Genomic DNA, 12788 nt, shown 5'->3' with positions numbered 1-12788 from the left:
CACTTAAGATGTCAGCCCGTCAGTACACGAGCACTGTGCGTTCAGATAGCCTTGTTCGAAATCACTTGGCAGGCTTGGCGGGGCGGCCGGGAAGCCTGTACCATTCAGATGACCTCCAAGCATCTCTTTGGGCAGAAAGAAAAAACACAAAGCATCTCCGTCCATCTATATCAATGTGCAGAAAAGGATCACAAAGTAGGGCATGGGGCCAAGAGAAGCCCTTCCCAGCATCACACACTGAACAAAAAGAACAGTCCGTCCCCTTTTCCTCAGCTGGAGCTGGAACCCCCTGTGTCCTCCCCAGCGCCAACCCTGGGTATAGGCAACACAAGCCCAGGACCTTCTGTGTGTTGGTGTCCACCAAGCTTAGCATTAACACCATCCAGTGAGTCATATATTTACTGAAAACCTACCTTAAGTGCTCCATCTTGAGAAGCTAATCTTTCCAATTTTATGTAGGCTTATCTGTTTGTTCCCCTCAATACAAGGTAATAGAGTCACCACTGGAGGTCAGACCAAAACCAGGGGGATTAAAGTGAAAAACAGCTTTAACATGTGACTGCTCTGTCCACTCAGGGACACTCAGGGAGTTAACATCCCCTTCCGAAAGCCTTTGGAAGATCACAATGTGTAATTTGAATACATAAAATCCTCCTTTCAGAGAATGCAGACCCTGTATAGGGCTTTTTTGACTTAATCGCATTCCAGGATCCTGGATTTCTTGGTCTCCTGCAGTATCTATGACTTCAGCTTGAGGCTCCTCCTTCCCTCTGTCTTCCTCTGAAAATATCCCTTACCTTTGCTCCAATCTATAATTACCCTACAGAAAGAACTCGATTAAGTGAGGGGGTGGGTGGCACTAGGAAAAAACTCCCATCTACATCAACTATTTCTAACTGTAGGCACAAGTATGTGATCTGCAAAAGTCACAATAAAGAAAAGCAACTCATTACAATCGACCTTTTAAAACTGACAAAGATGAAGAGGTGACAGAATTTAGGCAACCAGAGGTGAAACCTGTCCGGAACCCAGTTCCTTTCAGGTCCCCCATGAGTCCTCGCTGGGCAGGCATTGTGGAGTTTACACTGTAAGACACGGACGGCTTGAGAGCCTCTAGTTTATCAAAATATCTCTTATACGAGTTTTTGTTTTTTGGATTTTTATTTTATTTATTTATTTTTATCTATTTATTTCTTAAGACGGAGTCTTGCTCTGTCACTCAGGCTGGAGTGCAGTGCTGTAATCTTGGCTCACTGCAACCTTTGCCTCCCTAGTTCAAACGATTCTCCTGCCTCAGTCTCCCAGGTAGCTGGGACTACAAAATGTGCGCCACCACGCCTGACTAATTTTTTTTGTATTTTTAGTAGGGATGGGGTTTCACCATGTTAGCCAGGCTAGTCTCGAACTCCTGACCTACATGCTGGGATTACAGGCATAAGCTACCACGCCTGGCCTCCCATATTAGGTTTAAAGGCAGGGCATAGCTCTTTGCCATCACCCTATATCCATCTCTTCTCCTGAAATAAGATGTTACACTGGGGAGCATTCTCTCTCTTGATGTCTTACAGTTTAAATTTCTGGCATTTAGCAAATACCTTATATTTTCTAATCCCAAAGCTTAAAAGGTCACTCTTGTAAGCATTCCAAGAGATTTGGGGGGATTTTAAATAACGCGGGTTGCTTTTGTTTGTTTGTTTTTGTTTGGTATTATATACAGTTTGGTAATATAAAAACAAAACGAAAACCTCCGGACTGATTGAATTCCTCACTAGACACCATATCTCTCTTTCAAGTGCCATCTGACCTATGAGGAAGTTTTTGTCCACAGCTACTGGACTAGGTGGGACCCAGGAAATGTAGAACTGTAACTTTTGTATAGTCTCAAGGTCAAGAGTCGGGGGCCCAGTAAGAGAGGGAAAGGCGAGGGGTCGGGGCAGGAGCATGGGGATACCAGGGCCAGCGTTTCCAAGACGTTCTGCAGTAGAGTGTGAGAGGAGGAGATGGGCTGAGGCCACTCAGGTGTCAAGGGAAAGACCTGCTTAGTCAGAAAGAAGTGATAAATAAACCTCATGCTTCCTTTAATCTGTGCAGTCTCTGAACCACTTTGTCTTCAGCAAAATGGGTGAAAGAGAGTCAACACCACAGAAATGAGATCCCCGGCACTGTACCCACACTTGAAATCAGTATGAGCAGAACATCAGAGCCCTGAGGATTTTAGCCTCGTGCCTTTGAAATCTCCTCTTCAATAGGAATGATTCATAAGCTAAACCGATTCTGCAGCAGCCGTCTCAGTGCTATTCCCAGGAGGGCATCGTAAATGAAAAACCCTAAGCTGGAAGGATTAAGGATTCATCTTACCCTGCTGCTGAATTCCCCAAACTTCCTCTGTGCAGTTTCTTATAATAACCACGCTTACCACCTCTCCTCACCTGTCAGGTGGGTCTCACCTTTAGAAGAATTATCAGGCCCTGAAGGCCCTATAGGATTTGGTGATTTTAAAAAAAGGAAAAGAGGAGGCAAAGGGGTTCAATTTTGCCTGCAGACCTGCCTTGTTTGCAAAACAAACTGAAGCCACAAAGTTCCACAGCCAACAAATGGAGCTGGGGTCATACCCTGAAGTGCCTTCAGGGAGCAGGTATGTAAGTTAATAAGGAAGGATGCCGAATATAAGTTCATCTTCACCCCAGTGTGCATGAAGTGGGCTGGGTGTGAGTACAATGGAGAGTCCCGCCCCATATACGTGGGGTGGCCAGGGCCAGGACCACAGGCACCATTTTCACAAATACTAACAGATATTTTACCAAACTTCTCCTAGGTGACAGCAGCTATTCCCTGCACTAGAAATGTTAACAAAAAGGTGAACAGGACAATGAAGTGAACAGAGAAGCCTGAATTTTATATTATGGTGAAATTCACCCAGTGCTGCCAGATCTTCAGAATATTCAACCTAAGATGGAAAATTTGAATGGTGTGAAATCATCCAATTTTTAACATTGCTTACAATTTAAAAAATATACATAATGGGCAGGCCAAACAAAAATACGTCTGTGGGCTGAATGTGGCCCATAAGCCAACTTTTTAAAATCTCTGATTTTTCATTTATTCTAAGAGATGTACCTCCCCGGGGGCCTTCATCAAGGTAAATGATTTTCCCAATAGGCTTTCCCAGTTAGATTGAGGCTGAAGTCCAGAATGATGTTCACACTACTGCTTAGCTAATCAATGATTGGTTCCGAATAGAATGTATTCTTACCATCACAAAGTTATCAATAAAGGCCTTTTAAAAATACTGAATTCCTGAGACTTTATTTTTCACTGCTATTTTAAAACTTCTCAAAGACATAATTAATTGGCCAAATATAACCGTCTCTATTTCCCAGTAAAGAAAGCCACATGCACCTCAAGTTTTGCTGGAAACGTCAGTTGCATTCAGTCATCTCAGAGATTCGCATTAGACATTGTAATCTTACCTCCATGGTGTGGGTTTTTCCTGATGAAGTCTGCCCATACGCAAAAATCGTCCCGTTATAACCTTCAAGGACATCTGTGAACAAGAAAAAGAAATTAAAATTAACTCATTACTTTGATCATATGCTGGTGTAGGTTGCATATTTTAAAATTACATTTTCCAAATGGCCCATCTCATTTTTCATACAAATGATATATTTTAACTCCTTGTGAATTTTAAGTAGAATTATGAGATAAGAGCAGAAATGCAGGCCTCTGTTGTTCTACAAATAGAAAGAAACGGACTCATACTTCACAGAATATATTAATGAAGAAGGAGGCAGACACACGTTCTCCCAATGACATCAAAATCAAGACAGAGACATCGAGCACAAAACTTTTTTTAGTAGAAGGATATTTGAGTTGTCTTCTAGAAGTCGATCTATTGAGATTAGTTGGGGGAAAAAGAAAACACTATTCTTATGCCCTAAGTTTCTGGAGTGAGATGAAGAATAGAATTTCTTTCCTCAGTTTAAACGCTGGCCCAGGCTAGCTCCTTGGGGAGGTTTCTCCTGAAAGCTCTACCAGAGCTCCTTGAGTCCAGAGGCAGGGGAGGAAAAGGGCCCCACTCTATAAACAGAGCCTCACGGTGACAATCCAATCAACCCAGAAACTAGCCGGGCCCTCACTTAAATTTAATGTCTCTGTGTTTGCACTGACAGTGCTAACAAGCCAGCCCAGGCCCATCAGCATCAGGAAACGTCTTTTAATTACACAATGAGAGCACTGTGCAAAGCCTTCCACACTGCAGGTCGGTGCCACATCACACAGAGACAAGGGGGAGGCTCGAGGGTGGAGGCTGCTTTTTGCTGAAGAGCTGAAGATTATCTGTGGGAATTCTTTCAAAGCAGCAGAGGTGATTAAAATATATTTAGCACTCATTTCCCTCCTGCTTTCCTCCTTCATCCTCACAAATATCACTGGAAGAGGAACAATGCATCATTAATATCCTTGATCCTCCATTCAGCGTAAGGGCAGGAGGTCTTCATTTGCACAAGGTGCAGAGGCAGGGAGAAGGGCCCACACCGAGGTGTCCTACTCAGGGTCATGTAAAAAACCAAGCTAGGCTTACTTCAGGCTCTATAAATAGAGTTTTTCTTTTGGGGGCATGGTAGAGGGGGTCCTCTGAATTTTATGATCCTGGTTTGTTTCTGTTTTGCTTAGATGGGTTTGCTTTTTTGAATTTACATAATTCTGATTTGTTATGTTTTTAAAAACAATTTTGATACACATTTGACCGATCTGAGGTTGTTGAAGTGTGAACTGGGATAAGAACGAAAAGCAATATTTTATTTTAGGAATCTAAGAACAGGAAAATTAAGTGTCAGGGTTTTTTTGTTTTTGTTTTTGTTTTTGTTTTAATTCTAGTAGCCCTCAAGAGTTTGTATCAAGCTATACTGGGGGTTGGGGGAGAGGAGGGACGGAGAGAGAGAGGAGGGAGAGAGAGAGAGAGAGGAGAGAGAGAGAGACAGAGAACGTTCACAGGTATCAGACTTCGGCTAATGGTTCCCCTGGTAACAGTGGGAAGCAAAAACTTGAAGTAGTCAGTGTAAGGTTTGGAGGTTCAAGCTTCAGTTTCCACAAAAATGCCAAACTACTCAAAGAAAAGATTCCTCAGGCCAGAGCAGACAGAGCACCTCCACATCAACATGAATATGATATGCTTTGAGGGACCCAAAGGAACAAGGTCCCACCCTTAGGTTAAACTTTAAAAATGCCATATTCATAACACGAACAACTCCAGCCTATTGGAATGCTGGCTACATCACAATATTACAGTTTCCATTTATTCAAAATTACCATTTTTTATAAATTAACCATCCCCCTACACACACACACACACACACACACACACACACCCCTGAAAGGGCTTTCCTTGTCTTAAGCCTCTGTGTGTGAAACACTCTGGAACCCACTGGCCCAGGTGTTAGAACAGCACCGAAGTTGCCAGGGCCAGGGGTCCAGCCATCCTGACCTCTGCTGGCCACCCTGCAAGTGCCGATGTTCCCACGCAGGAGGCCCCGGGGAGGTGGTACCGAGCAATCCGCCACACCAAGGAAACTCAGCTCAGAGCTCAGCTTCCTCCTGAATTAGGCCACACCAGAGGCCTCCCAGGTCTCATGCACGCCCCTGAGTCCATCACTGTAACAGAAGCTCGTCTGTGGCTTCACTTGTTTTGGATTAAGGAGCTGAGAAGCCTGCGAGACTGTACTTGGAGAATCTGTTTCTTGCTGCCGTTTCGTCACCGAGCACAATTTTTTTCCCCTTCTTTTTTTGTAAGAAAAAAAGAACACGTAAAACCCCACTAGAACAAACTCCACTCGGCCCTGAAAGTATTTACAATCAGGTTACAGCTCATTCACTGCTGCAGAACCTCGCTCCAGCGCTCAAGGTTGAAGGGAGCCGACGTCGCCCTCTATCGGCTCCGCGCTGCACTAGAAGGTAATTTAAACGAAAAGGCTCTTTGAAGCCGGTGTTCTCTATTTTCTTCGAAACTCCAGGTTTTCGGGGCTTGTTTTCTGTTTATTGTTTGTTTGCTCAGTCTGTGTTTTGATTTGCTGGTGAGGGGAGGCACAGAGGGGAAGTGGAGCAGGAGCCCAGCGCGTTTCTATGGCCACCGCGACCACAGGCAGTGGCGGAGCCGCAGCGGGAAAGGCCAGGACGCGCTCTGCACTGCGGGGGCCACGCCGCCCCCGACCCGATTCCCACAGAAGCGCCCACAAAAGGCACTTTCATCACGTCCACTGCCCGCTCCTGGGCCCACGGAGTGCATTTGTTTTAGAGTCTCTGCAGAAACAATGACTGTTTCCACATTTCAGCCACGCTCCGCAGACAGAACGTTTCTTTGTGTTGGTGCCTGGTGTGATGTGACCTCCACTGGTACAGCACAGCCCGCCGCACCTCAGGCCACAGCACTCTTCCATCCCGCAGCTGCATGAACCCCAGAAGGAGCTTCCGCCGCAGGTGCCCAGAGCCTTCTCATCTCCCAGGGGAGGAAGGATAGCAGTAGATACTTAAAATGCTCCTTGCCTCCCATTTGCCCAGTTCTGAATCCAGGTCTTGCTAAAGCAAAAGAGTTAATGCCATTTCCAGATTAGAATTGGGGGAGGATTTGATCATATCTACCCATCAGTAGTCCTAAGGAGGCATGGGGCTTCCTACTGACTCTCCAGGGGAAATGGGGGCCTGTAGGGTTTCTGGTGATAGTGGCTGACAGGCCATCCTCACCAGTCACCAAACCACTCAGGCCACAACCAGAGGATGAAGAGGCGGTCCTGCTGACCACCCGAGGCCAGCCCGCGCGCCGGCTGGCCAGACTAAAGGCTAATCACTGTGCCCAGGCAAGGGCATGCTGCGTCTTCAGAATGGAAACATGCCTCATCACTGGCAGATCACCAGGGCCACCACAAGGTGTGGGAGCCACCATCCCTGTCCCCTCTTCTCTACCCTCCTCCCACACCATTCCCAGCCCTGTCTTTTGCAATGCTTAGTTAATAGTCCATATGGCCTGACAGAACAGGGACCGCTCATAAAATAATTGTCATCAAATGCTCGCTGTGTGCTCACCAGGAAGGGAGGCAGGGGAGTGCAGAAGAACATCAGTCAATCAGTCCGATAAGCCCAGGCTTGAGTCCCAGTCCATGGCCCCCCAACCAACCTGGCCAAGTTACTTCACTTCTCTGAGCCTCAAATTCCTCTTCTGTACAATGAGGAAAATAATGCTCACCCTTCAGAAAGTTGTTGATTTAAAATGCAACTCCCTTCAGAAAGTTGTTGATTTAAAATGCAACAACATATGTCAAGTATATAGACAGTGCCTGATAAGTCACAGCTAAAAATATTTTTTCTTCTTCAGAGTCATATGTAAGATAATAACAAAACAGATCTGGTAATATCATCCTAAGTTTAACACTCTTCATTGGGTCCACATTGTCTGCAGGATAAAGTCCATCCATTTCCATCAAATTGCTCCAGCCTAACTTTCCCGGCCTCATCTCCCATAATGCCGCTCTGCACCCTCTGCCACTCCAAGTTGCCCAAGCAGAATTTGTGTCTTTATGCTTTTACTTTTGCAATCCCCTCTGCTTGTACAACCCTGCTATTTTCTATAGTCCTCAGGACCCAACCTTTCAGAGAAACCTTCTTTAATTCTCCACTCCCTCTCCCGACCAAAATGAATACAAGTGACATTATTCCGTGTTCCCGTGGCATTTTGCATACACCCTTTCTAAAGTACATAATGCCTATGTGTGTGATGATTATGTACACATCTGTCTCTTTCCCTGTACCCAAAGCTCCTTGCAGACAGTCTTACATAGCATGGCGACTCCAGTCCCAGCAGTGCTTACCCCGTGGTGAGTACTAAATACAACTTACACAAATGAATGATTAAAAGAAACAACTGAATGAATGAATTTTAAAGGAACCAGAACTGGAAAGCAAGAAATCCCCTTCTCTAGCATCTGGATCATCCGTATCTAGTTAATTTAGAAGGCAAATAACTGGTGTGGCTTCTGTAGGCTGGGACATAGTTATAGTACTTCGATAATAGCATCCAGTTACCATGGTGTTTGACTCCTAGGTGTCCCAAGGAGCCTTCCCATTTACTGTGCTGGTAGTCACAAACCTACAACCTCTTTGAGAAGAAATGGAGGAGAATTCTACATGCCTTTTCAAGCAACATTTTGAAAAACAAACACCAAAGATGGGAGCATGAGAGATGCCAGGGCTCTACAAACATTTAAAGTATTTTTTTAACCCAGTGAAGTGGTAGGGAATGAAAAACCAGAGAGAGAATAAAGCCATCAAGTTAAATGGAGCCTCCCAGATGCTCCAAATCATTAAGAGTTTAGATGGACTTGAAAGGAATGCTCCTCAGTCCACCCATTATCAGGAATCAAGGGGACTGTGGTACCCTAAGGAAGCCATCCAATTTAATTATTGGCCTCTAGAAAAAAAGGGCTCCACAGCACTACCTCCCAATCTTGATTTAAATAGGGTTCCTTGTGGCAAGAGATACCTCAGCTGTACCTGGTCATCTATTCCAAGGAGTTCTTTCTTGTATCTCTATGTTTTAGCTTACTGATTCTGAAATACATGGCCACTTCTCACATTAGCCTCAGTGGATATTTGTGAAAGTTCAATCAGACCTTCATCAATTCCTTTTTAAAGGAGAATAAGGCATGTATGTATGATCATATATATTTATGATACCCTAGAAATGTCTTTTTGTCATATCATGTCAGGGCCTGATTTTATTCTACTAGATGGTTTTCTTTATAGCTCACTATATACTGGGTCTCAAATTATCCAGAGTTAGGCCGCATCTTTACAAGACCTGCCCATTTCTGACATTTCATACTGTAGAGAAATCCGAACACTGAAAGAGGCCCAAACTTCTTTTGTGAATAAGGACTCAAAGAGTATTACTATAGTTTGTTAATCACAGGATTTTTTTTTAACAGAGTGCATCCATTTCTAATTATGTCAGCTTACAGAGGACAGGATGTATTTAAATGGCCCTCATGTTTACCACAGCATGTGGTAAATACTATTTGTTTGTGGTAATGAAGGGGGAGAGAAAAAGAAATTCTGGCACATATGTGATTAATCTTACTTTAATAAAAAATATATGAATGAGTCCAATAATAGGGAGCAGGGCTGAGTAGGAGCAAACCAAGAAAGACATACTGCAAAAACACAGAAAACATGTTTAGATATAAAGAGAAGCAGAAGAGTAAAAGTAGAGAGATGACGAAAATTACCACCCGATATAGGTCCATACTATTAATTCAGAAAGAGCTCAAATTCAGGCATATTTTTTTCTCATTGGGTTTCTATAAAAATCTCACTGTGAAGACCTTCAAAATTAATTGATGTCTGCAGCAAGAATGTGAATAACCATCCACCTCAGCAAGGAACATTACATGCTGACATGCATCTCCCACACAGGTGTCCAGGGTCAGAATTAATCGAACAGATGTACCGAGAGCTGATTTTCATGAATTTCAAATACTTAGGTTAGTCAGCTTCTAAAAACAAGCAGATCCAAAGTGACATGGTAGGTTATTTTGGTTTTGTTTTTACTTCTTGCTTTTTAAATCCAGAGCTGCCTATAAAGGGGGCAGCATCAAGACATTTGAAAGCACAATTGCCATAGCATTCACATTTGAGGGCAAGGATTTGATGATGAAAAGCAAAGTAGCAGGAGATGCCCCCCAGCTCTGTCCAGATGGCAAGCCTGCCAATGCAAGCTTCAACCTGCCCCTGATTTGAAAGGACAAGGTAGAGCAATGTGTAAATTGCTTCATCTCCCTGCTGCTATTTTGACATGAATCCTCCAGGGCCAATGCCAGTCCTAGAGAAAAGGACTGATCTCTAAGACGTAAATGTAGGCTTGAGGCTACCTGTTTGGAGGAACAAATGTCAGGATCTGGGTGGGATGGTTGAAAATGGGTTAGGAGAAAGCATCATTAAGGAATGCTGAATAGCAAGACCAGGCTCGATAACCAACACGGTAATGTGATTTTATGACACTGTAGAAAATTTCTAAATGGCAAAAATTTTCCATATTTAAGTCTTCTTGCTGAGAGACGTTAGTAAAAGGGAGACAGATGCAGAGAGTAAATCAACCAAAGATGTACAACTGAAGCATCAGGAATATATATTTTCTCCTTCAAAGGAAAAAGGAGGTTTCATACCTGCAGCAGTGTTTTAAAATTGTTACAGAAATAGTGTGAATACAGCTTACCTTCCTTTAAACTTTTGGGTGACAAAATAGAAAAGGTGGCAAAAGAAATAAATAAATGTCCTTGAAAAGGGGAAATAGAGAGATTAAATAATTTGCCTGACATCATAGCAAATCAGGGCTAGAACCGAGGCTATAGAATTCAGTGTTTCCAATTAGCAGGCCTCTGCTTACAGTCAAGGCACATTGATTCCTAGGCTGCAAATATCACTTAATGTTTTCAATTACTCTGAATGGCCCAGGAGGAAATAAAGAAATAGCACTTACCTTTGACAATTTGCTTCGCACATGCATTGTAAACCTGCTCTTGGCTTGTGTTGGGAGGTAGCACTCTGTCGAAGACATATGGCTTCCCTTGCTAAAAAAGAAAGACAAAGGAAAGAAAAGGGTGGGGAAAAAACACATTAGACGTTTAGGAATAAAAAAGCGCTGACATTAGTAGCTAGGCCACAGGCACTAAATCACCAACCCTATTCTTTAAGGCAGTTCATTACCAAGAGTAGGGAATTTTTATAGCATATACCACACATGCATTGCGTGTATGTGCACTGTATGTTGAGAATCTGAGATTTTAAAAAATTTAAATTTAACCACTTTTTAAATGAAGGGTAGGCTGAGACTCATTCATTCATTCGACCAAGTATTTACTGAGCACTTACACAGAGCCTGGCACTGGGCTAGACGCTGAAAAAAAAAAAAAAAAAAAAAAAAACCACACAAAACAATCCTGCTCTTGTGAATCATTTAATTAAGTTGAGCAGATAGCTAATAAGCAAGAAAGCAAACACAGAGGAAAATGCAAAATGCCTAGGTTTAAAATGGCAGGACAGAGGGAACGCCAGAGAGGGCAAGGAAAGCCTGGTGAAGAAGGACCACTTAAGTGTATCTTCACAGAATCAGGAAGATGGAGGCTCCTGAAGAACTGCAGAAGCACATCCCAGGCAGGAGCCCAGCAGACAGCAAAGGGCCTGGTGTGTTCAAGGAATTGGAGGGCAAGCAAATCAGGAGCCAGTTCATGCAGCGCACAGTTAGCCAAGGTGATGTGCTTAAATGTTAGTCAATGGGAAGATGGGACAAACAGATTTAAGGAGCTCCTCTTATTAGAAAGCTACTATTGCTTTGTGTCCAAAAGAATTCTTGTGTTTTCTTTCTCATGCATAAGTGATGCTTTAACCGAGTTGAGGCTTCCAAGACAAAGAGGGCCCTCCTGTACAGTAAATCAAGAGATTTCCCCAGGTGTGGGGTCTTGGGATTTGGTTTGATGCTCAAATGTATGTGTTTCAAGGAAATAACTAGTAGAGGGGAAGAGAAGAAACTCCACTGTGCACTATATGAGCCCTGACGCCTAATCACTCCATGTTCAATAAGGAGTTACTGGGCATTTAGGTGCCAGGCACAGTGCTGAGTGCTGCGGAAGTGGTGCGTGGGACAGACACAGCCCCTTCCCTAGAAGAACCCATCCTGAAGGCACCTCTTCTCTACCACCACCACCCAGGCAGGGGGCAACCATGCCCACCCTCTTCCACAGCCGGACTCACTCAGGAGGCCCTTCCTCTTCATGTTCACCACATAGCAGAGGGGAGGGCAGAAGATGAGAAGGGAGGAGAGAGGAGAGCCAAGAGCCTCCTTTTCTCCCCCTGTGCCCCTCCTACATGTGGCTCTGGACACCAGGAACCACCCAAGGACAGTAGGACTCCTCAAAAAGATAATTGCTCATGAGGGATCCAAGAGCAAGGCTTGTTACATCCTATAACCTTCACACAAAGTAAGTACACAGCTGTCAGAATGGCTGAATGTTCTACTCATTTATTACTTGGGTAGAGCTGTACTGGAGGTAAATTCCTAGCCCTTAAGCTTTAGTCTTTGAAAACTGGATAGCGCCAACCAGGTAAATGAGCTACTTCCACTTGGTCTTAGAGAAATGGAGAATTTTCAGTTACATAAAATTTTGTTTTGATGCAAAGCAGCAGAACCAGAGTCATTCTGCTAAAGTTATAGAAAGAGAACATTTTCTGATGTTTTGTTTGCAGTAAGTTTCCTTCAGTTAGTGAATCAAGGATTTGGTTGAATAACCAATACACTATTCCTCACCATAGTGTATTGCCAACTATCAGCTTACTACATGATTATTAAGCTTTATCTATTTGTAAAATTCTACTAAATGTCAGTAAGTTAAAAGGTAAGAATAAATATTTGCAGAGTTTGCCTGGGTATTTGTTATCAATTGAACTTTCTGGAATAAAAATGTAGCTTTGCTTAATTTAAAGCAAATCCACTATTTATCCAAACAATGAGAATCACCAAAATAAAGCATCTTGTTTACAGCTTGATCCTGCTCTGGGTTTTAGAGAAAATACATTTAATACAGCAGACAAAATGACCTATTAAATTGTAGCACATGGTACGAAAAAAAAAAAGGACTCTTCAGTTTTGCCCTTCTGTTTAAAATGTTTATTAGAATGCATTATGTTTTCACTTTAAGAGAAGTAGAGATCAAGAAATCTCTATTCCTCATTTAAATAATGTAATTTAT

General features: G+C 43.2%; 1 protein-coding gene across 1 annotated transcript in view; it reads right to left on the bottom strand.

The window, feature by feature from the left end:
* Positions 1 to 12788, bottom strand: part of LOC105492692 (kinesin family member 5C) — a 154254-nt gene that overhangs the window by 96293 nt on the left and 45173 nt on the right. Inside the window, exons 2-3 of the mRNA XM_011759927.2 lie at positions 10523 to 10613; positions 3471 to 3544 (exon numbers count right to left, since the gene is read on the bottom strand). Of these exons, the coding sequence (XP_011758229.1) occupies positions 3471 to 3544; positions 10523 to 10613 (165 nt within the window). The remainder of the gene's footprint in view (positions 1 to 3470; positions 3545 to 10522; positions 10614 to 12788) is intronic.

The sequence above is a fragment of the Macaca nemestrina genome, chromosome 11 (genome assembly GCF_043159975.1).
Source record: "Macaca nemestrina isolate mMacNem1 chromosome 11, mMacNem.hap1, whole genome shotgun sequence".
Taxonomy (NCBI): Eukaryota; Metazoa; Chordata; class Mammalia; order Primates; family Cercopithecidae; genus Macaca; species Macaca nemestrina.
The sequence above is the reverse complement of the archived record's forward strand: the minus strand, read 5'-3'. Positions and strand labels throughout refer to the sequence as shown.